A 24,895-nucleotide genomic window follows, 5' to 3' on the forward strand; every position below is an offset into this window, starting at 1 on the left:
CTTAGAAACTCCCTGAAATCTCTGTCGTTAAGTTGGCGAACTTACAAAGCCCTTCTTCTGCAGGCCCTCCAGTGGACCCCGCTTACCTGAGACATTTTCTCAACAGCCTGAAGGTGAGTGCTCATTATCAAGCATTCGGTCTATTATGCTGGTCTGTTTGTTGTTGCTGTGACCGAATACCACCGACTGGGTAACTTGGAAAGAATAGTGGTTTCTCTGGCACATGGTTCTGGGAGTCGAGCAACTATACTGGTTGGGATTCTGCAGAGTCAAGAGGCTATGCCTAAATCACACAGCAAGACAGAGCAAGTATGCCAGAGGGTCTACTTTTACAGCAAAGCTGCTCCCTAGATTAAAAGTTACTCCTATAACCCACAGACTTTATCTCTCAGTGCCAGCAACATACGAGTTCAGGGATGACGGATCCAACACGTGGCCTTTGGGGCCCCCTGGATGCTACTAAAACTGCAGCAGCCTGTGCCTCAGTTTCTTGAGTTTCTGTGAGAAAGAGTCCAGGCCAGGCTGACTGCAACCTTTCATGGTCTCTCTTCCAGGGGGAGAATGGAGATGCTGCAATCAGAGGAGAGTCCAGCCACAACCTCTTTGTATCAGGGCCTCCAGGCCTACCAGGACACCCAGGCCTGGCTGTGAGTAGTGACTTTCTGGAGACCTGTGTTTTTTTTCCTGTGCCCTGCCCCCAGCATGAGAAGGTGGTCCTAGAGTTGAAGTTAATGTTGTGCATGCTGGAGGCCAGACTTTGGGATGAGCAGGTTCTCCTGTGTATCATTGCTTGCTGGGAGGTTAACTCAGTCTTTAGAGCTGCCCAGGCTATGTGCAGCGAATGAACCCCCAGGTACCAGCCATACACACCGTGGCAAGTTCACTCTGGGACCAGAGCTGCCAATAGTGAGGGTTATCTCAGAGGATAAATGGAAGGTTCTGGCAATGTCTTTAGACAGACTCTAGATTCTCCTGATGTCTGACTGAAGGTCAAGCTTTAGAGCTTATCTTCATCGTTAGGCCTGGTCTTTATAGATGGGAGGAGGGTTATCAGCCATGAGAGAAGATTAAGGTTTGACCTAACTTGACTGCGACTTGAGGCAAGTCTTCTCCACTCTGAGGGCTCAGTTCCTCCTTGTGTAGAGCGAGAAGGCCAGACTAGATCTCCAGGCCCCTCTGAATGCCTGAGTTTGCTGGTGTCTTTGGACTCCATACCTGGCCTGATGCTCACTGGGACTGATACCACCCGGAATCACTGGATTTTACAAATATCCTAAGAGGAGCGATTTCGACATAACTGTGTGCTTGCCTCAACAGGGGCAGAAAGGAGAGGCTATTGTGGGGCCTCAAGGACCCCCAGGAATTCCAGGCCTGCCTGGGCCACCTGGCTTTGGGAGACCTGGTGTTCCGGGACCACCGGGACCCCCTGGGCCACCAGGACCTCCAGCCATTCTGGGTGCAGGTTAGTACTGAGCGATGCCTCCTTCCTGCTGCCTCTGCCTTTAGGCTCAGGGTGGCCTGTCAGAGTCTCTTTGTTGGATAGAGGGCTGTATGCTGGACGGAGCCTACCATCTTCTTTTAAATGGATACAATTCAGATATTATAGCGTACGCCTACTTCAAGTGTACAATCCAGTAATGCTGAAGGTCATCTTCACCAGCACATGTGGTTACACTGGCTCAGTCCTGATGGCTGTGAGGGCGTTTTCTGAGTTTCCCTAGTAATAATGTTGAGCATCTGTCCACATATTCTAGAACCTTCCTAGCTGTTCTGTCAATGCCTCAAGAATCTGGCTGTCCTAGTTAGGGTTTCTATTGCGGTGATGAAACACAATGACCAAAGCAAGTTGGGGAGGAAAAGTTTATTTGCCTTACACTTCCACACTACTGTTCATCACTGAAGGAAGTCAGGACAGGAACTCAAAATGGATCAGGAACCTGGAGGCTGGAGCTGATGCAGAGGCCACGAAAGGATGCTATTTACTGGTTTGCTCCTTGTGGCTTGTTTAGCCTGCTTTTTTATAGAACCCAGGGCCACCAACCCCGGGACGAAATCACCCACAAAGGGCTAGGCCCAGCCCTTCCACATCCATCACTGATTAAGAAAATGCCCTATGGGCGTGTGTACCGTCTGGTCTTATGGAAGCGTTTTCTCAATTGAGGTTCCCTTCTCACAGATAACTTTAACTGTCAGGTTGACACAAAAACCACCCAGCACAGTGGCCCAAGGACCAGTGTCAATGGTCGCTCTTGGTGTAGCATTCCATTCAGGCCTTGGAACTTCTAGGGTGCCAATGCAAAGACGAGTTACCCAATCGCTGAACAGTACCCGGTGCCAGGAACTGCACTGACCATTTTACTACAGATTTCTGGGTATTCTGGGAATTCAAGAAAACTAATAGCAAGGCCTGGAGAGGCGACTCAGGCCTTATGCATTTAAGATTCCCGGAATTCATGCAAAACAGTCAGGTGTGATACACACACACATAATCAGGGCTAGAGAGGTAGAGACAGGCGGATCCCTGGGGCTCACAGTCAGTCAGCTTCAGGCCATTGAAAGACCCTGTCTTAAAAACAAAAAATCAAGAGGCAGTGAGAGACACTAACACCTGAGGTTGTCCTCTGGCTTCCACACACCCTGGGTATGTATGTATGTGCAAGCACACACACACACACACACACACACACACACACACACACACAAACACGCGCGTGGACTAGTAACTTATTTTATGCTAGTAAATGGCACCCACAGATTCAAAGCCCAGATACCCATAGCTCCAAGGCCTATGCTTTTCCCGATGTTCACTCAGTGGACGTTCCATGGTGAGCAATAAAACTGAACATCCCTAGATGCAAAATGCTCAAAGTTTGAAGTGCCCACAACCCTTGTGAATACTGTCACGGTGCCGCAGGTGGAAACTCTGTATCCTGAAACTGTTTAATGTCCAAAATTATTATTTAAAACTTCGAGGGCTTGGGTGTTATGCTAGTGAAGAAGTGTTTCTCCAGCATATCAGAAGCCCTGAAGTCAATCCCCCAGAACCATACCAAAATTAATAAAAGAAATATAAAATTACCATTAGTTTATTCTGGGCCTGTCCCCAATATATGCCATGGACATGTAAATATTCTAAAACTTAAAAAACAAACAAAACAGAACTCTGAAGCACACCTTCATATGATAGCAGGCATAAGCACAGGGGTGTTTCTTGCTGATTGCATGGGCGTGAGCTGGGTGTGGTGGAAAAACATATGGTGGGATCCCACGGAGCCTGGGTATTGAGGAGAGACTTGCAGAAGGTGGCCTTGGGCTTGGCTTCAACATGGCCTTGGCTCTACTGGTTGAAAGCTCAAATCAGGCTCAAATCAGGTTGAGTGAAAGGGATGTTTGCTGGCTGGAAGGAGGGGCTGTTCAATTCGTTTGTGACATGAGTAGACCAGCACCTAGAACCCAAGAACAGCCTGGACCTAAACCAGACCATTTAAGGATGCTCTGTCCATTCTTCACCTCTCTTTTCATACCAGTTTCATGCTAGCTCTTCACCAACCACACCCTCTGCACAGAGGGGAAGATGGTTGCTGACAGCTTAGTGCTTCCTCTGTGAGCTGGGAATCACGGGCTTCTTTGTCAACTTTAGTCTGAAATGTCTTGGGACAGGACAGTTCTGGGGAAAGATTCTAATTGGCTTGTCTTGAGCTAGATGTCAACTTTTGACCAATTATCTATAGTCAGGTGGTAGGACCACTTGGGAGCACAGTAGCTCTCTTTCTGTCAGGAAGTGGTTGTGGGCGTGAAGGGAAAGACCTCAAGAGAAAACCACAAGGACTTAGATCCTGCAAAGATGGGTGCTGGGTAGATAGGCAGATGTGGTGCACGGCCTCAGTGGGTGAATAGGCAGTGCAGGAAATAGAGGGTTTGGCAGGGTGAGAGCAGGAGGCAGAGAATCTATTTCCACAAAAGCACCCCTTCGGGGGATCCAGACGTCTTGCTTCCTTCAGCATAGATTGCCTTTCCCATGATGTAGTCCCAGTGTATAAAACACTCACACAGACACTATCCACATAGTCTTCCCAGAGATGCTGAAGGGAGATGAAGTGGATGTTATTATAACTCCAAGGAGGCAGGCACTGAGGCTCAGAAAGGACTTAAACCTTGTTCAAGGTCATTCATGCCTGAGGAACACATGGCTAGAACCAAAATCCAAGTCCTCCCTTGACCCTGTACCCACTGGCCACTTCCCACCTATGTGTGGACATCCAAGCCCTATGTGGGGGCTGACGGTCTGCTTGCAGTGGCCTAAAAAATTAATGGATCCATTTTCTAGGATTTACACAGACATCTTTAGACCTGCCAAGAGCTTTGCAGATTCTGAAGGGGGAAGGGCTTAGAGAGGCAGAAGAAAAACCAAGGGGAAATTCCAATACTTTTGTGTTTGTCTGAGGCAGGGCCTTTTCAGTTGGGCACTCATGCCCCCTCATTTTTTCTGGGCCTCAGTATGGCAGCCTTGAGCTGATTTTTAAGGGTCCTGTACTGTCACAGGACCCTTAAAAGCCCTGGGCAGTTTGTAATGTGCACACCTAGCCTGAACCTCACTGGTTCTCACCGGCGTACCAATAGAACAATGTAGTGGAGGGGATTCTGCTGGTGTCTCGCAAACAACTTTTGAGAGCCCAACGCTTCCCTAAGTGTCCAGTAGGCGATTAGCAACCTGGTCTTCTCCTGGCCCCAAGACCAGTGCTCCTGTCTCCACCAAACTGGTCTCTCCCCACAGCAAAGCCCTTTCTCTTCCTCTTCGAAGCCCACTTCCTCTAAATGGTGGTCATATGCTTTGTCTCTTGAAAAAGTTATATGAGTCAGGGCATTTTCAAGGAGGTGACAGAAAATTTAACTCAACCTGGCTTTTACAATTAACCACTAATGGGTTTTACTTACAATCCTGACAAATGCTGGGCACAGCTCATCCAGGGAGATAGTGAACAGTTTCAGCTCTTCCTCCTGAGCCAGTCAGTACGGCTTTGGTCTGCACAGTGGATAGCCATAGCATGGAATGAACCGTGAGCACCCCTCTATCTCACAGAGACCCCTGTACCAGAGGCTGTCCTTTATTTCACGTCTTTCTTTTGTCTTGTCCCAGCTGTGCCCCTTCCTGGCCCACCTGGCCCTCCAGGACAGCCAGGACTCCCCGGATCCAGAAACTTGGTCAGCATCTCGTGTAATAGCAACTCGACACTGGATAGATTCACAGCTACTGGAGGGGGGGGAGGAAAGGGAGGGGGGAGGGAGGGAGGAGGAGGAAGGGAAAGGAAGGGGGAGTGGGAGGGAGAGGAGGGAGGGGATGGGGGAGGGAGGAGGGAGGGAGGGAAGAAGGGAGAAGAGGGAGGAGGGAGGGAGGGAGGGGGGGAGGGAGGGGAAGAGGGAAGGGGAGGGAGGGGGAGGGGGAGGGGGGCTGGGTTGGAATCCCTTTTATTTTCGAATTAGAACTCTGCCAGGGGTTGGGATGTACTGTAGCTGGTAGACTTTTCCTAACATGCAGGAAGCCCTAGGTTTGGTCTCTAGCATCACATGAAACCAGGCATGGCGGCTCATGCCTGTTGCCCCAACACTTGGGAGGTGGAGGCAGTTGGATCAGAAATTCAAGGTTGTCCTCAGAACATAAAAGTTGGAGACCCTATGTCTAAATAAATAAAGTTCCATGACAACAAAATGTGCCGTTCCACCAATAGCAGTTGTTTACTTCCTATTCAGATGACTTGTTCAATAAAGAGCTACAGGAAACAAAATGACTCCTTGAAGTTGTAGCCTGTGAGCCTTTAATTGGCTAAAACTCAACCGTGCTCTATTTTTTTTTTTTTTCGGAGCTGGGGACCGAACCCAGGGCCTTGCGCTTCCTAGGCAAGTGCTCTACCACTGAGCTAAATCCCCAACCCCCCGTGCTCTATTTTTAAGAACAGCATGCACGTGTGTAAGCAGTGTGCACGGGTGCTCTGCCCAGCATACTTGCCTTGGGTTGTCCAACTGGAGCACAGCTCAGGAGCAGTCGCTGTCCCACAGTGCAGTTTGGTGCTGTGGGTATGACTTTGCCCGGACTGTTAGCAATGCTCAGACAGACAGACAAACTCCCAGCAGACCTAGACCAAACATCAGCAGTCCTAGGAGCCTCTTTGGGGGTTCCTGGGTTTCATTCTTTAAAAGACTGACTTTCAAAGGACAGAACTGTCCAGCAGATGACAAAATTTGGTTATTTGGCTACTTTGGGGGAATTTCTATACCATTTTGATGAATATTGTTATTATTATTGAGCTGAGATTTTTTTTCTTTTTTGTGTGTGTGTTTTTTCTCAGTCACAATGAGACTCTCGACTGGTAGTTTCTTGAGACTGGTGCTATTCAGAATTTTTTTTTTTTTTGCAGCTTCAGCTTCCTGAATCTGCTTCTAGATATGCTAACCGGCTGCCATTCTTATTTTAGGCAACTTTTTGAGACAGAGACGCTGCAAGCCCCCGTTTTTTTAAACACATATTTAATATTGCAACCACCCAGCTAGACTAAAGACTAAGTGCTAAGTATAATTGCCCACTTGCTTGCATTTCTTATCCCAAATGAAAATGAATTTGAAAGTCACTGAGGAGTGTGAGCTGACGCCATTAGCCAGTGTAGACGCTGCTGCAGAGCTGTGTTTAAAATCAACGCGAGTGGCAAAAGAAAGCAGCGTATTGATGATTTGCTAAAACTAAAACCCGGCAAAGACGACTCTGTTGCTACATCTTTATCTTCACAGGAAATTATCATTTGTGTTTTTATTCATTTTTTTATAGTCTAGATTTGTAGTTCAAAGCCATGCATGTTTTCGTTTCATGGAAAAGAACTCCCTTAGGCAAGCATGATGGCACAGTCCTGAAATCTCAGCACGAGGCAGGCTGAGGTAGACGGATGATGAGTTCAAGACATGTCCTGGCTACATAGGGAAAACTTGTCTCAAAAACCCAGGGGCTAAGGAGACAGATCAGTGGGTAAAGCGCCTGCACACAGGCGTGGAAATCCCAGTGCAGACCCCAGTGTCTACTTTAAAACATCAAAAGCTATGGATATATCCATAACTGCACATATCTGTAACTGTAGTGCTAGAGGAGTGGGAACAGAGGCAGGAGGGTCACCAGAGCTGACTGGCTGGACAGTGTCGCCAGTCGGTCAGTGCTGGGTTCCATGAATGACCCTGTTTCACACGGTAAGGTAAGAGCAAGTGATAATGGAAGATTTCCCCATGTCTACCCCCAGCACCTCCCTACACACACACACACACACACACACACACACACACACACTCAGTCTCACACATACATAAACACACATACTCACATGTACATACACATTCACACACTCATACACACACACTCACTCTTACACATACGTGCACACATAAACACTCATACATTCATACACACACTCACACATATACACTCATTCATATACTTACACATGCATACTCTCACACACACATACATAAACACTCACACATACATACAGACATACACACACACTCACACATACACACCGAGAGAGAGAGAGAGAGAGAGAGAGAGAGAGAGAGAGAGAGAGAGAGAGAGAGAGGAAGAACAGCCAGGGTCTGGGTCTGAGCCAAAATACTAAAACAAACTTTAGTTATTAGTAAAGTATCATTGTCCAATGCAACAAACCCTTTTCTTGAGTGAGGGGTTATTTATAGAAGGGTGAGTGTGTCACATTTTGCCACTGCTTTGTAACAGTTTTGAATTAAAACGGTCTGACAGGTCACAGCGCTCAGTGACATGGGTGACATGCTACAGAAAGCTCACTTGGTCATAGAAGGGACGTTCATCTACCTGAGGGAAAGTGGGGAGTTTTTCCTTCGTGTCCGAGATGGTTGGAAAAAGTTGCAGGTAATTCTTAACCTTCCTACATCCCTCTCCCCTCCAAACACCCTCCAACATAAAGAAGTACCCCCACCCATTAGTGCCAGTTCTTGGGAGCACTTTCTCGGAGTTGTTTCATTGACAACATCCTCCTTCTCTTGCAGTTGGGAGAACTGATCCCCATTCCTGCTGACAGCCCCCCACCACCAGCACTTTCCAGCAATGTAAGTAGCTCCCCTTCCCACTCCCTGAGCTCCCTGCCCCTTTAGAAGGCCCTGCATCAAGCTCTCTAAGTCTGTTCTGTGTGACTTAGTACTTGGTGGAAACCCAGTAGTTTTTAAATAGGACTTTATCACCACAGAGTGGAGAGAGAGCTGGATGCTGGAGACCCATTCACAATTTATCCACAAGCCATCTAGAAGAGTCCTTCCTTTTCTCCCTCTTTCCCTCCCTTCTTTTCTCTCCCTCCCCATCCCTCTCCTTCCCTCCCTCCTCTTCTCCCTCCTCCCTCCTTTCCTCTTTCCCTCTCTTCCTCCTTCACTTATTTTGAGACAAGATCTCACTAGTTGTTCTGGCCAGCCTGGATTCCCCTGCCTCTGCCTCCTGGATGCCGCCACCCTTAACCCTGAACTTTACTCACTACTATAAAGGGGCACAGGCAACTGGTGTGATCTGCTGTTGGATTCTATTGCAACCCTTTGAGGCTACTACCATCACCCCATTTTTCAGATTGCAAAACTGAGCCTTTGAAGAGGAAGACATGTTGGCTTTTAAGCTGAGGTCCCCTACTTCCCCAGTACAGGGGACCTGACAGATCTTGAGGACACTTCCCCCTTTCATGGTGGCTTTTTGTTTGGCTGTAAAAGTCCTCCATGTAAGAGTCACAGTTAGAGGCAGAGCCCAAATATTTCAAGCATCACGCCCGTGCCTCACTGTACTCTGGAGAAGAGACTGAATGTGTTTTCTTACTTTAACCTTTCCCTTCCTTGTCACAGCCGTACCAGCCACAGCCTCCACTGAACCCCATTTTAAGTGCCAATTACGAGAGACCTGTTGTAAGTACAATTCATACGTTTCCTTTGCAGATAATGACTGTGTACCCGTAAGTGCTAGGCCCTGTGTTTGGCATCTAGTTTTTTCATTTTGTTTTGTTTTGTTTATTTTACGTATATGAGTGTTTTTGCCTACATGGTTGTATGGCACCATGCGTGTGTCTCTGATGCCTGTGGCGGTCAGCAGAGGCAATTATGTCTTCTAACTGGGGTTATAAACAACTGTGAACCACCATGTGAGTGCCGGGAATCCAGCCCCGGTCCTTTGCTAGAGTAACCAGTGCTCTTAACTGATAAATGGTTCTTACCATCCAACTGCTTACAAACTAGCCAGGAGGGCGCACTCCCCAACTAGACAGTTGTATCACTGTGTGCTAAGCTATTTGAGTGAGACAAACCCAAGATGCTGGGGTTACCAGAAAGACGAAGGAAGTCACTCTGAAGGAGGTGACCTCTAGATTCAGACCTAAAGAACACTGGAGTCCAGGAGTGAGTGAAGCAGGGAAAAACAAAAGCAGGAATTCCGGGCAGCAGGGAAGATGGATCGTGGAAGGGTGGGACATGTGTGCGTGCTGGTCCTTCCTGTGTTACATTTCAAAGTGGCTAGAGGAGTAGACGTCACAGCAAAGGTAGACGATTAGGTTGTCGAAGTAAACAAAGGACCAGAGCTTTGCCCCTTTCCTGCACGCACTGGGAGCTGCCTATATGTGGAAAGCTGAACAGGGGTATGCAATGAGGTTGGTGCTTTGAAATGACTTTGGTTTGAGCGTGTAAGAGGATTGGAAGGGGCAGAAGCAGGGGCACAAAGCAGTAAGCTTCAGAAGAGGGCTGGCCAGAGAGACATGAAGAGACAGGAGAAGCCAGCTTGGCTCTGGCTGCGATGGGAATGAATGAGACAGAGGTGAGTCCAAATTCTCAGCGGGGTGATCCAGTGGTCACAGGCATCATCTGACATGAAGGAGTTGTAGCCCCATGTAATAAAGATCATCTCCCTGTCACTCCAGGGACTTCATAGGACTTAATCACACGCAGTTCAGCCAGCCTGGGAACTCTCTTTTCTGCTCTCAGTCATTTTGCTATTTCCACAGACCCTGTTGTATAAGAGTTTCTCTTCCTGTCCCCATCTACCCCTTACCCATGCAGGCATGGTACACAGGAACTTACACACAGAATGGGGTTGCCACAGCGCTATCTCATCCCCTCACTCTCTCACCTTAAGGCTGTAAGAGCCCAATCCGCCTAATCTTGGGAGAAGCACTCCCCGTGCTCTTAGATCAACTATTCACTTCCACTCCAATGAAGAGCAGCTGGGAGATACGGTCAAAGGCCTAAGGCCTTCAGAGAGCAAGGTGTAAGCCACACAGCACAGAAATGTGCTTTCTGCAATGCGAACATGTCCAGAGAAGACCTTGGGTTTAGCAGAGCAAATCTGAAGTGGTCCCAGGAAGTGGTCAAGTGAAAGTGGGAGTGAGAGAGAAAGAGGGGACTAGAAATGTCTGAAACCCGCCTGGAGACCTTCAGCAGTGCCTTGGCCATTGTAATGGGAATGGAGGTGTCCAAAGAGGACCTATGTGGGACAGAACCAAAGAAGGCTGATGGAAGAACCCAAGGGACAAATGAGAAGTTCTGTCCTCCTGAGACGAAGAAAGAGGGCCAAACCAAGTCCTCGGGAGTCAGGGGGGACAAAAATGACTGAAAGGCAGATTTATAAGAGAGAACAAAGTGTTTATGAAGCCAAAATGATTCTAGAAAGCTGAGGAGAAAATGCTCAGGGGAGAGAGAAGTAAATTCAATGAGCCCAAGAAGTTAGTTGGGTGACCAATGGGGTAAAGCAGTGCATTGGTTTTTGCTTTTTAAATGTTCTATTTGCGTGTAAGATGTGTGACTCTGTGTATGTGTGGTGGGGTGTGTAGTGTGTGTTTGTGTGTGAGTGTGTGTGTATTTGTGTGTGGTGTGGTGTTGTGGGAGTGTGTGGGTGTGGTGTGTTTGTGTGGTGTGTGTGTGTGAGTGTGTGTGTGTGTGTGTGTGTGTGTGTGTGTGTGTATGTGTGTGTGTGTGTAGGGGTTCATTTGGAGGTCAATGCCAACCTGTCACTCCTTAGATGCAGCTAGAGAGTGGGAGATTGAGCATCCTCAGGCCACGGACTGATTCTATGTCATATAGAATGTCAGCCGAAAGGAATGGAGGGAGGAAATGGATGCCAATGTACAAACCAAACCAAACTCCCGAATGGCTTTGGTTGGGGCTGATGGACACGGTGTCAGGAATGGGAGCCAAGACAAAGTGGTCTTAGAAGCCATGCTGGTGACTAGGCTGGAAGCTACCCAGGGGGTTAAGGCACGGCCTGCACACCCGAACCAGGTCTCCAAAGGGCTTTACTCAGTCCGAGAAGAACTCTGCATCTTTATTAAATCTAAGAAAGGCATTCTCACCCCAACGTCTGTTCACGGAGCTGGAAGGGGCTGGAGTGCTAAGGCTATCTTCTCTGAGGGTAGACAGTCGCACCTGGCACCTGGGCCACTAGAAGCGGGCGTCTTTCTTAGAACAGGAGGAGGTGGGTGGGACCGCTGATGGTGGGTGGGACTACTGACAGTGGGTGGGGCCGCTGACGGTGGGTGGGACCGCTGACGGTGGGTGGGACCGCTGACGGTGGGTGGGACCGCTGACTGTGGGTGGGACTGCTGACGGTGGGTGGGACTGCTGACGGCTGGTGGGACTGCTGACGGTGGGTGGGACTGCTGACGTCTCTCTTACTCTTTTCAGCTGCACCTGGTTGCTCTCAACATGCCGGTGGCTGGGGACATCCGAGCAGATTTCCAGTGTTTCCAGCAGGCCAGGGCTGCAGGACTACTCTCCACCTTCCGAGCGTTTCTGTCATCACACTTGCAGGATCTCTCCACAGTTGTGCGGAAGGCAGAGAGATTCGGTCTTCCAATTGTGAACCTCAAGGTAAACCCTGTTGTCACTGCCTTCAGGCTTGCCGATCCCCAAGTGGCCCAAGCATTGAACACTCCATGCAATCAACCATAGCTCCAAGCCATACTTTCTTCCTTTTCAAATCACTTTCCTCTCTGAGCTGGGGACTCCAGAAGTGGCTTCTGAACCAGGAAGAAGGAGCCAAACCCTAATTGTAGGCTAGTGGCATAAAAATTCTAATGAATCATTTGTCTTTGTAGGGCCAAGTGCTTTTTAACAACTGGGACTCAATATTTTCTGGTGATGGAGGTCAATTCAATACACACATTCCGATATACTCCTTTGATGGTCGGGACGTGATGACTGATCCTTCCTGGTAAGTGCAGGCTTGGGCCCTGTGACATAGCACGATAGGTATTTCTTGGATGTTTTCTATCAGCGAGATCCTTTTATCAGCTACCCTCCTGGAACACCGCCAGTGTGAAGCCACAGTAAGGCAGCTGAGTCATGGGAAAGCCAGGGCCTTGAAGCCAAGTCTAATAGCTCATGATAAGACCTGGGCAAAGCACTTCACTCCATGAGACTCAGCGGCCTTGCCTGTCAGATGAGCACAGTCATAAGTTGGACTTATGCAACATAGGACAGTTGCACACATGGCCGTGGGTGAGAAAACACAGTAGGCAGTAGACAGTGATGTGATCCCAGCATTGTCCTGTGAATAGCACTCTCAGTCTTTGAAGACAGTGTGTGTTGTTCAGAATCCTCAGTGCCTATGCTACAACACACGTGAACCCAGGTCTGGAAGGCAAATTGCACACCCACACAGCCATATACTTTAAGGTCTCCCAGTGTCAAGGAGCAATAAATAACAGACTACATATAAATGTGGACAATTTTGTAGTTTTAAAATAGAAAGCTGATAATAGGAGCAGAGAGGACATCTTCATTTTTTAAGGGTGAGAATCAAAAGTTGAGTCCTGCAGGAGGGACCCCTACTGTGAAGGAGTTACAAGTCTAACCAAGAATGAGGCTACCTAACAAGTGACCTCAGGGAGCCATGGCCCAGATTTGTGAAACCTAAGGATGTCATTGGGAGATTACTGTGAGTGGGTATGGCTGCAGACAGAGTATGTCTGGAAAGCAGGTAACAGCCTCAAGGCTAAAGAAAGGGTTTGGCGTTGAACTATGGGTGAGGAGGAGCATGTCTCTGTTTGCTACACTTCTGCTAACTTCCTCACCAAGACAAACGACAAAGAAGTGCTGTTTAGGAACTAGGGTGATGGCTCAGCGGGCCAAGTGCTTGCTGCACACAAGCATAGCAATCCGAGCTCAGATCTCCATCCTTCATCGAATAGCCAGGTGGGGCAGCACACATCTGTAACTCCAGCTCTGAGTGGGAGAAATTGGTCCTTGGGGTTTGGGGCATTCAAATCCGACTAAATTAGCAAGCTCTAGGTTCAGTGAGAGACCATGCCTCAAAAATAAGGTAGGGACTGATTGAGGAAGATATCCAGTGTTGAGCTCTGAAACACACACTTGTGTGCACGCGCGTGCGCACACACACACACACACACACACACACACACATACACACACACACATACACACACACACACACGCATGTGTGCACAAACTATAAAATAAAATAAAAAGAAATAAAGAACTTCATATTATTAAAACTGCCATTTTAAAAGTAACACTATAAAATTCCCTTCTAGGCCCCAGAAGGTTGTTTGGCACGGCTCCAACCCCCACGGTGTCCGCCTTGTGGACAAGTACTGTGAAGCCTGGCGAACCACGGACATGGCAGTAACGGGATTTGCCTCCCCACTGAGCACAGGGAAGATTCTGGACCAGAAAGCGTATAGCTGTGCTAATAGGTTAATCGTTCTGTGCATCGAAAACAGTTTCATGACAGACGCTAGGAAGTGATAACCCCCCCATGGTTCTTAAAAGAGTATTCTAATATTTCTTATGTGAAGAGTTGACACTGAAGTCTAAAATGTTGTAAATATTGCAAGTTTTTTTTTTTATATTACACATCTGTCCAAAGAGAAACCAAAGAAAACATACCTCAGTATACTCAAAAGGAAAGACCGAAGGGACTCAGACCCAAGTCAAATCCAGTCCACACATTGGTGCTAGATTCTGCGGGAAGACACACCCCCCTCCCCTTGCAGTGTGTGAACACATCCCTGACACAGAGTAGGGCAGTCTGAAAACAGGGGCTGGCGTGGTTGCCCCGTGCGTTCTTCAGAACGTCATTCCTTCCTTCCAACCGTGGCTGTTGAGGGTAAGATGTCCTTTGTGTTTGCTAACAGCATCACCTTTTAGATATGTGAGACATAGCTCCCTCCCTAAGTAATGCGTGAACCAAGCGCTTGGCGATTCCACGCACAGTTCCGAGCAGCCAGAGAAAGAGAGCTGCTCCAAAGATCCTGCTCATGTTTCCTCCGATATCGGGATTTAATATGGTCCCCTAAAATATTATTGCCTTCATGCTGTAGGGTTCTGCCTGTCTACCCAGTCGTAGTTGAGCGCAGCATCTGTTGATGTGAGTCTGACTTGCTGGGAAGTTAAAATCTAGGGAAGAAGCAGCACAGAATCCTTACCCTCCCCCAATGCTCCCCCTTCCCATCCCCCGCGCCCATCTTAAGATTTCCATTTGACAAGTCTTGAATTGTGACTGCAGCTGAAACAGATTGGTTGAGATGAATTTTCTGAAAAGTCTGTATCATCGCGCTATAGACTCCGATATCCTTTTCCATGCAAGAACATAAAGACATCTTTTCTGGGTGCTTTCTTCTGTTTGATGTCTTTCCCCTGGGTCCTTCCTTCCTTCCTTGCCGCTGAGGCCTGGTGTGTGTGCTAATATTGTCACCAGCACTGGGGACGATTCATCCAAGAGTTAGAGAGGGGTCGGGGTGAGGTGGGGATGACTCTGAGTGGGAGGCGGGCTCTGCTGTGGCTGTACCGGGGTCTCAGTACTGGCTGTGGGCTCCTCTGTCTCTCTCAGGAAGAATGGGACGGACACGCACAGCGTCAGCTTCACTCAGTCAAAGTTAATCATCGGTAAATAAGGTCCCCTCCCCCAGCTCTGCAAAGTGGGTACGTTTCAACCTCCACTTTACAAATGAAGAAAAAATGGAAGTGGAGGCTCTGGTCCTTCCTGGGTCCAGTCATATGGCTGTCATGTGCAGGACTGGCGTCAGACTCAGGCCCAAGGTCCTTTCAAGGCACCACTGGATATGGCTGCCGGCTGGTTCCCTCTCCACCCCAAGCCCATGATTCTGGAAATATAATTAGTAGGCAAGAAGCGTGCTGGGATATTTCCTCCCATTCAGTGGGGCTGGCTCAGAAAGTCATCATAGTGACTATGTCCTCCTAAGTCCTTGAAGTAGGAAGGAAATTCAGGACAAAAATAAAACAAAATAAAACAAAACAAACAACCCAGAACCTCCACTTCAGAATCCACGGCAGGAAGAGCGGTAGAATCTTTCTAATGAGTCACGAACAGAAAAGGCTACAGGGGAATGCCCGGGGATGGGGCGTGGGGAGGGGGCGGGGGCGGGGTGGATGGTTGGGGATGAATCCAATGCTGAGTTACAGGTGGGGAGTGCTTTGGTATGGCTCGATTGCAGGAGGAAGAAGACAGGAGGGTCCTGAGTCAGGAAGTATAGATGCCACCCACAGCAGTCAGAGCCTGCAAGACCCAAGACCACAGAAAGGACGTGGTGGAGGGGAGCTAAGAGAAGCCAGGAAGAGAGACGCCCACTTCTCCTGACCCTGGGAGAGGGCAGAGAGGCTTTCCCCCTCTGCATGCACTGAAGGACCTATCCTCACAGACAGAGTCAACTGTAGCTACATACACTCTGAGTAACCATCACAGTCCTGTCTGACATTCAAGAGTCTTCACTGAACGTTTGCCTCCACCTAATCTTTTCTGTCCCGTGCCATAGTCTACTTATCCTGTCTTTCTCATGGTCTCTTAGGCAAACCACATAGACTCTTCTGATGGGCCATGTTGTCAAGCCCTGTATCATCTTAGCAAAGCATTAAGCATTAAGTGTCCCTTCCCTTGCCTTCCCACCACGATGCTGTGACATCCCCTAGACCGACCTACCTGGTGTCATACCCCTCTCACCGGATACCTGGTGTGCTTCACATCTGAAATGTATCACTCAGAGGGCTAAAATACAGTGGCTGAAGGGTGTCCAAGCCTTCACTACCCATTTGCCTGGAAGTCTTGGAGGCACTAAAAGGCTCTTAAGCTAACTCTCACTCAAGCCAAACACAGGAGGAACACTGAGTGTGTATGCCCATAAGCTCTATGAGCTGGAGGGCTTTGGCATGCTCTGCCTGTATCGAGGACCTTCAGGTCTTAAGCCTATGGCTTCAGGCTTCCTGGATCTTCCATCCAGAAATAGAGCCAGAGCGACGAAAAGGCTGCCAACCCATGTAGGGAAGGGGGCAGATTTATGAGGACAGTGGCTTGGGAAGAACAGAGCAGCAAAAGAGCTGAGCAACTCTGGTGGTGGTAAGGGGGTGGGTATGGAGGTGAGGGGTGGAGGTGGTGATAGTGGTACTGGGGGGATGGGGGGGATGTTGGTAGTGTTAGTGGTGATGGTGGTGGTGGTGGTGGTGGTGGTGTGGCCAGCACCAAGAAGGTCTGGAGAGTCTGATGTGACTCCATGGTGTGGCCTGAAACAGACCTGGTAAGATGAAGAAACTGAGTCACGGGAACCATTCTCAGGTTCCTAGGGTCCTTTGGATCCCTTGGCTGTGAGCTATGTCTCCTAAACATGCATGGAACAGAGGCAGACTTGTGGGAACTGTCAACAGCCTAGTATCATAGCTCAGTATGTAGTAGTCAAGGTTCAGAAAAATAAAAAGTAAAAGTAAGAAGAGGAATGAGTTTGTCCATGAGACCAAGAAGTGGGAAGGAGTGCAGACTTGATGTGACGGTGTCCCACTTGGGTTAAGGTCATCTTCCCATCTGTCTGGCTGGCTGTCTAGCTGACTGGCTGTCTGGCTGGCTTCTGCTTTTCTCTGTATATGTCTCCTTCCTTCCAACCAAGACTGCTGTCACGGGGCAGGGTGCAGACAGCTTCAGGCAGGCCTGTGTTGCCCTCCGTTAACCAGAGCACACCCACAGAGGGAAGAAGAGGCTTCCTCTCCCCGTGAGGTTACGTCAGTTCCTAAAAATGACCACTGCTGGCCTCACTTGAGTTGTGTGTCCAGGGCTGTGATGGGCAGCCTCACCGGAGAGGAGAAATGCCAGAAAAAAACAAAACTACTTCCTCCCTCTGAAATGCCCAAGATTCTGAAATGGCCAGAACATTGAAAAGATTGAACACATGTACAGATGCATCCTGCCCATAAGAGGAATGGCATGGCCTGGGCAGGCAGGCGAAGGTGAGATCACGTCAGCCTCGAGTTCTCCAATAAAGCAGCTCACAATGAATGGGCATGGCACATGGGGAAAACCTGAAAAGGGGAGCGCTGGGGCCGGCTCCCTGTTGGTTAGTTTGCTCATCCACTCAGAAGTATCTGGGATAATCATCTTTTTACTCGTGATCATGTTTCACTGTGGAGGTGGAAACAAAAACGGTGGCTCTGTTTTTCAAGTCTACCAACCCCTTCCATTTCTTTAAAAATTATTTTTAAATTTCCTTCCTCCAGCTCCTTTCATGACCCCCTTCAAATTCCTGGCCTCCTCCTTTTTATTGTTTTCCTGCGCATAAATAAATATATAAATACAACCTGACCAAGCCATTTCTAACTGACTACACAGTCCTCAGCCCTGGGAAACTCTGCAGTCAGGACAGATGGATGTCCCTGTCTTCCTTAACCTAGCAGCTAGAGAGGGGGGGGGGCTTTTCTGGCTACTTCTGAGCTCTAGTCATCAGGGAACCACTGAATCTCATCAAAACCTTTCATAGCCAGCAATAGGTTTCCCCATCTTGACTTGTCCATCTGGTCCTCTAATTCACACGGCTGTCAAACACTGAGAGGTCTTTGCCTGAATCTGAATGTTGGCTCTGCCACTTGCTGCCCACATCACCACTGGCAAGTTCTCCTCCAAGTCAAAGTGAACATAACCTCTGCACTTACTCCTTCCCTGCAACTCAGTGTTTTCCTTTGACAAACACGGAGCCGCAGAAAGGACCCTTCGTTGGATGCATTTACTCGTAGTGTTGGGAGTGATGTTTTAGCCCAAGCAAGCACTTCAGTGTGCCTGCCATCCTTGGCTTGGCCAGGTGTCTCCAGGAGGAGCTGAGCTTTCTTTCCCGTGCTGGGCTAAATGGTATCTCCACTCCACCCAGCCTTTCTGGCCATCTTCAAGCCCAGGGCTGATTTACCATATCCTCCCTGGTTCAACCCTGACTGCTATTGGTGAGATCCGCTTACTCCAAACACTCCGGCTGCCTTGCTCTCCACTAGCAACTAAAATGCTTTTATCATCTTGCTTAGTCAGGGCTCTGGATCTCAGTCCCGAGACTAGGGCTAGATCCACTTGGGTTAGTAGGGACACGTTGTTAGGTAGACTTCCCATCTCCTGCATGAGCCTGCCCACTCTGCTGAGTTCTAAGAAGGATCCAGAACTCTGGTATGAAGAAACTTCCTCTTTTTTTCCCCCCTTTTATACTTGTTCTTCCACTCAGTGAATGACACCACCATCCCACAGGGCCTGGAGGGCTGTTTATTTACTCATTACTCAAGTATTCAAAAAATACTTGTAGTGTTTTTTACTCGGTGCAAAAAAAATTGTACATGCATAGGATGTGTTTATAGTGTGTGTGACATGAATAGAGTGAGGGTCAGATCAGACTGACTGACATTCACATCTCCTCAGATACTTATTATTTCCTTGTGTTGCAAACATTCAAAAGTCTATTTTGTTCAGCAAACTATTGATTGAATGTCCCACTAGTAGTTATGACATCAAGAAACACTAAATGCTTGGAGCATCAATGTTATTTATGGTTGAAGTCGAAAATGTTCCCCCACAGACTCAAGATCTAAACGCTGGGTCCCCAGCCTGAGGCACTAGTATGAAGGTTGTGGAATCTTTAGGAGGCGGGGCCTGGCTGGTGGGAGGGAATCTTTAGGAGGCGGGGCCTGGCTGGTGGGAGGGAATCTTTAGGAGGCGGGGCCTGGCTGGTGGACGTAGGTCACTGGAGGGTTTGCAGGTTATGTCTGCCCATGAGTCATATGAACAGCCTCTGCCTCAAGCTCCCGCTGCCACAGATGGAGCATTTCTAACCACCAGGCTTCTGCACCACAAGGGGCTGAAACTCTCTGAGAGCATGAGCCAAAATAAACCTTCCTTCTTCGGGGGAGGGAGAGGAAGGCAGACGTTCCATTTCTGCAACAGGAAAAATGACAAGGAGACCGAACAAAGTGTAGCTACTTAAATGACCGCCATCTGGATTTTTTAAAAAATGGTTTATTTAATTTTAATTCTGTACATGTGCATTTATCTCTCTGTATGTGGGTGTAGGGCAAGTGGGTTGTGCCACCAGACAGAAGAACCAGTAAGGTTGAGTGAGACTTGAGATCAGCAAGAGTCGAGCCACTCCCTATCCATTCCTGCTCCTGCTCTAGAACACATAACCATGACACCCCATGGAGAGGGCCAATGCAATCAGTCATATAGCATAAACACCTAGAGTTCTCCATACTAACGTGGTATCTATCCTCCGCCCCCAAGCATTCAGCCAATGAGCATTCTTTCATCCCTGGTTCACCCTGAGTTAAACGTATGCATTCGCACTCATCATCTAACAAAGCAGTTTAAACAAGCAAAGACAGTCTCTTAATCGAGGAACTAGATGGGAAGGCCTTCACCTTAAAGAGCCACGCCTAAATCTACCAGGGAAGGCCTTCCCCTCTAAGCTCCTCTGTACTCTGAGCTCGTTGGGAATCAGACTGGTTCTGCTCTCTGGTCCCAGGCTTTGTCTTCTTCTTCCTGCTTGATAAACGAATGCCCTGAGAGAAATGTGGACGGGGGCAGGGATGGAAAGACTAGTTCCTGACTCCCAGCGGTTCACCCGGGGAACACAGGAGACAGAAACCACAGCATTCATCCCAGACTCCTAGTTCTGCCAAGGAAAACTCAGAATGTGGGCCACTTGTTTCAGACTTTGTTCTGTCTTCTCCGGTAGCATGCCAGCGATGTCCTGGGCACTGCAGGGGAGAAGCAGGGCGAAGGACATGTGTTATGCAAACACCCATAAAGGCCAGAAGAGTGTTGGACACTCTGGAGCTGTAATTACAGGAAGTTAAGAGCTTCCCATTGTGGGTGCTGGGATCTAAACTCTAGCCCTCTGAAAAATCACCAAGCATTTTTAAGCCGAGAGCCATTTCTCCAGCCCCGCTGTAGACTTTTACGGGTTTAAGTTCCTGGGGCTTTCTGGGTTTGATGCATGTACTTGTCTTCCCTTGAGTGCCTACTGTGCTTGTCCCCTCTAACTCTCGGCAGCCATGTTGGCTGCTCTTCTCTCCAAATCATCTCTTCCTGGACTTTAGTTTCTCTCCTAGCCCATTCTTCATAATGGAGGAGACACTTTACCCAAAATCCTGCTACACTTCATCAGTCTGAGGGGATTCATTTGTAAGCATCTTATAAAGGAGAAGAAGCGCTTCCCCAACCCTTTACAGAACTGGACAGGGAAAAATGGCAGAGCATGAAGTACAGCTAGCTAGTACAGTGGGTAGCTGGCTCCCACTCTCCTCTCAGGACCTCTAGGACCTGTCTTCCAGAACCTCAGATTTTCCACCAGAATTAGAGTGTTGTGATATTTATATACTTGTGGATTCAGCTTTAAATGACTGCCACCATCTTGAGTCTTAGCCACCATGGCTGCCCCAGTAATGCTAGTTGGAGTAGGGAGGGGTCCTGCATAGCTTTGCAGCAAATGATAATGAATGGCTCCACCCCAATCTTACGTGGAGCTTTACAACTGAACTGTGTTTCCAGAGATGCTCCTGACTCATCCACAGATCTTAAGAAAACCCAGGCACATCCCGTTCCATCCCGGATGAAGTCGACTTTGTTCTCACCCACAAATCTACCCTCCTTCTGACCCGACTGTTCATCCTGCCTGTGAGGACCATATTTCCATCATTAACATAATGGTTAATAAATTTTTCTTTTTGTTTGATCCTTCATCTGTTTGCCCCTCTTCCCTCAGTCTCAGGGCACACTGGGACTAGTCTTGGAACACCAGGCTAAGCTGTTGCAGAATAATAGACCAATTCTAACAGGTTCCTGAAAAGTGGGTGGGCAGGGGGTGAGGCCAGGGCACCGTGTCAAACTCCAGTGGGCCGCACAGAAGCAGAGTGGGCTCTGATGGGTGGAGTAAGCTCTCAGGGCAAGAAGCACCGTTACAGGAATTCAAAGGTTTATAGGTGGTGCATAAGGGCTTATGGTATCACGTTGAGTTTGTGGAGGAAACCACTCAGGTTTGATTTCAAGATAATAACTTGAATTTAGAGCCGCATCGAGATGAGAAGACTGTAGGGGAGAAAGAGATGGTAGAGGAGGAGGAGGAAGAAAAGGAGGAGGAGAAGGAGGAGAAAGAGGAGGGAACTGTGGTCCAGGAGGAGGAAGAGGAGGAAGAAGAAAAGGAGGAGAAGAGGGAGGAGTGGAAGGAGCAAGGGAGGAGGGAGATGTGGTAAGGAGGAGGTAGAAGAGGAAGAAGAGGAGGACGGAGAGAGGAAGGAGGGGGAGGAGAAGGAGGAGGAGGTGACAACCTGCAAGTCACTGGTAGAAAGGGAAGCACACCACGAGCCGGAACTGTGACTGCTCGCTGAGAAGCACAAACCTGACATGGCTGGACGGCTGAAAACCACAGCAAAGGGCAGGCCTGGCCCCACTTGTTCGTGGACTGCTGGTCCATGCAAGCAGGGCTGGAGTCAGAGAGGTGCTGAGGAAGAGGTGGGGGCCACCAGACACCTGTGCCACAGACCACAGCCCGAGCAGATCTGCTGAGGCTTATCTCTAGCTTTTCATATTCATGAGCATCAGCAGCAACAATCCTGTCAGTCATCTGAGGCGTCCCGGCAGCTCTCGAGCGGGAACTAGCAGATGGGTCAGAACCAATGGCTTCTATTTAAAAAGAATGATTATAACAAAAAGGAGACAACTTTGTAAATTCAAATTTGTATTCTCAGTGAAATTTTAGAGGATAATAAATTAGATAAATTTAGGAGGATCAGAAACAGTCCTTGGAGATAAAATAAGGTGCCAGTGAGATGGCTCGGTGGGTAAAAATGTGACTGAGCTAGCCTGATCACCTGAGGCTCATCCCAGATCCACGGTAGAAGGAAAGGAACTCTGGCCTGCTGGAGTTTGACACGGTGCCCTGACCTCCCACTTTTCAGGAACCTATTAGAATTGGTCTATTATTCTGGAACAGCTTAGCCTGGTGTTCCAACTCTAGAAAGTTGTCCCCTGACCTACACACACACACACACACACACACACACACACACACACACACACAAACACACAAACACAGAGAGATACACATGTATACATGCATACACATACATACACAGAATATGCATACATACAACACACATGTAGACACAGATATACACACATACACATACAGAGAGACACACATGTAGACACAGGCACACAAACATGCATGCATATGCATACACACATGGAACATGCATACACACAGAGATACACATGTAGACACAGACACACATGCACACAGATATACACACGTACATACACACACATGCACATACATACACAGGGAGGGTGTGTTTCAAAATTACAGTATCTAGGTACTCAACCTGTGGAAAAATCTTTTGGAAAATTATAACCAAGTAGAAATCGATAGAAAATTGAGATCTCACACAGAAGAGAACAGGAACCATAATAGAAATCCAATGAGGAAAAAGTCACACTATAAGTTACAGTTATGCTCCAACTGGTGGTTTCTAATGTATACTGTGTGTACGCCATCTGCACTGAGGTGGCTTTTACATTGTTATTCTGACATGCTAGAAAAGTGTCAGTAGATACCCAATTCATAATTTCACACTTATTTCCATTTAACATGAAACTAAAATGGATACATGAAAAACTTACAGCGTGTTTGTTGAAGGAAAGATCTTAGACAACTAATGACACAGGCTGTATGATGTTAGCGTGTGTGTTATTAGGGTCCATGTTGTTAGAATGTATATGGTTAGGATGCATGTGGTATATCATTGGCATGGTAAATGACTAAATTTGTGCTTCTGCTTCTTGGCACAGAAAACATGCAAGCAGGTGTGTCTTGAGGTAGAATCCTAGCCGCAGGAGTTAAGTAGAGCCTTGTGTCACAGAGGTGGCTGCAGCTGGGCTAAGGGGGCCAAGGCTGACATAGGCAGCTTTTACTGCAACCTCTCAGTAGGCCATGCCCAACCTTGGCATCAGGGCTCCAGGCGCCATTTTGTTCTATCCAGTAAGTCCTTTTTATCTATGGGTCTTGTTTTCTGCAGTTTCCATTGTCCATGGTCACCCACCACTCAGAAATATTACATAGAAAGTGCTAGTCTAAAGTAGTCATAGTTTTTGCACTGTGCATCATTCTACACACCAGAGCTATCCTTCCCGTGCTGGTTGCTTTAAACAGTCAACTTGACACATTCTAGGATCATTGGAGAATAGAATTGGTGAGGACCTGTCTAGACCAGATTGGCCTGTTATAGGCATGTCTGTGGGAACATCTATCTATCTATCTATCTATCTATCTATCTATCTATCTATCTATCTATCTATCATATCTATCATCTATCTATCTCCTTTATGAATTTGTATATATATATATGTATATATACACATATTTCCTATATATGTATATACCTAGATATCTATACCTATCTATAATGTATGTAAGTAAGTGTCTTTCCTGTGTATATAAGTGTGTACTTGGAGGTCAGAAGAGGTTGTCAGGTCCCTGAAACTGGAGTCATAGATGCTTGTGGGTCACTGTGTGGATGCTAGGAACTGAACTCTACAAATACAAGTGCCTTTAACTGCTAGGCCATCTCTGCAGCCCCATTTCCTTAGTTGGGTTAGCAGGGATCAGAAGCCCTGCCCTGAATGTGGGCTGCACCTTTTCATGAGCTGAACCCTGAACTGTATGAGTGGAGAAGGTGAGGTAAGCATGCACAAATTTCCTCCTGGCTGTTGACTGTACATGTGACTAGTTGCCTCAAGTCTCCTTGATTTCCCCCAACCCACCCCCCTGCAACGACACCGTAAACTAGAAGGGTGAGTCAAGTAAACACTTTCTTCCTTAAAGCTGCTCTCGTCAAGATTATTTCAGTACAGCAAAGAAGTAAAAAGTAGGGCACTCCCATTGGTCATTTAACAGCCAGCCCAGTATTAGAGTGGCTGCGAAAACATCTACCAACGTTTAAGTTAGTGGCCCAGAGCACCGAATACCTCATGCAAGTCTGGCAAGCATGAGTTATGGTGAGAATATAAACCACTGACCTAGAAGCCACTGTAGACTAAGAGACTCTAAGGGAGAGTCAGAGGCAGGTGTGATTAAGATAAGTTATATACACGTGAGCTCCTCAAAGAATAAAACTATAGGAGACCCCATATATAATTTAGAACTTTGGATTTTAAGATGCAGATACAATGGATAACATGCTATGAAAACGTCACAGGTACAATCTGAAGGAATATCTTAGAAAATCTGCTTGGCTTTCCACATTCGGCATATGTATTTATGAGTAGTATTGGGGCAGAGAAAAATGACGGGGCAGGTGACAATGTAGTCCGCTAAGGCTGGGGATGTCGTTTTGTTGGTAAAATGCTTGCTTACTAGTCACAAAGACCCAGCTTCAGTCTCTAGCACCACTCAACCAGGAGTCACAGCAGAGGCCTGCAATCCCAGAAGTTGGGAGATAGCTCAAGGATATCTTGGGCTACATAGCAAGCTTGTGGCCAGCCTGGACTACATAAGACTCTGCTCAGGACAAACAAAAAGCTGCCCACTGCATCCTACTCCTTGTG

General features: G+C 47.8%; 1 protein-coding gene across 1 annotated transcript in view; it reads left to right on the top strand.

The window, feature by feature from the left end:
• Positions 1 to 14,656, top strand: part of Col15a1 (collagen type XV alpha 1 chain) — a 69,891-nt gene extending 55,235 nt beyond the window's left edge. The window contains exons 30-39 of the mRNA XM_032900364.1: positions 64 to 113; positions 555 to 647; positions 1,318 to 1,462; positions 5,138 to 5,202; positions 7,790 to 7,918; positions 8,056 to 8,115; positions 8,887 to 8,946; positions 11,707 to 11,892; positions 12,120 to 12,235; positions 13,578 to 14,656. Of these exons, the coding sequence (XP_032756255.1) occupies positions 64 to 113; positions 555 to 647; positions 1,318 to 1,462; positions 5,138 to 5,202; positions 7,790 to 7,918; positions 8,056 to 8,115; positions 8,887 to 8,946; positions 11,707 to 11,892; positions 12,120 to 12,235; positions 13,578 to 13,791 (1,118 nt within the window). The 3' untranslated portion in view covers positions 13,792 to 14,656. The remainder of the gene's footprint in view (positions 1 to 63; positions 114 to 554; positions 648 to 1,317; positions 1,463 to 5,137; positions 5,203 to 7,789; positions 7,919 to 8,055; positions 8,116 to 8,886; positions 8,947 to 11,706; positions 11,893 to 12,119; positions 12,236 to 13,577) is intronic.
• Positions 14,657 to 24,895: the final 10,239 nt, after the last annotated feature.

This window comes from Rattus rattus, chromosome 1 (assembly GCF_011064425.1).
Source record: "Rattus rattus isolate New Zealand chromosome 1, Rrattus_CSIRO_v1, whole genome shotgun sequence".
In the NCBI taxonomy this organism is placed as follows: Eukaryota; Metazoa; Chordata; class Mammalia; order Rodentia; family Muridae; genus Rattus; species Rattus rattus.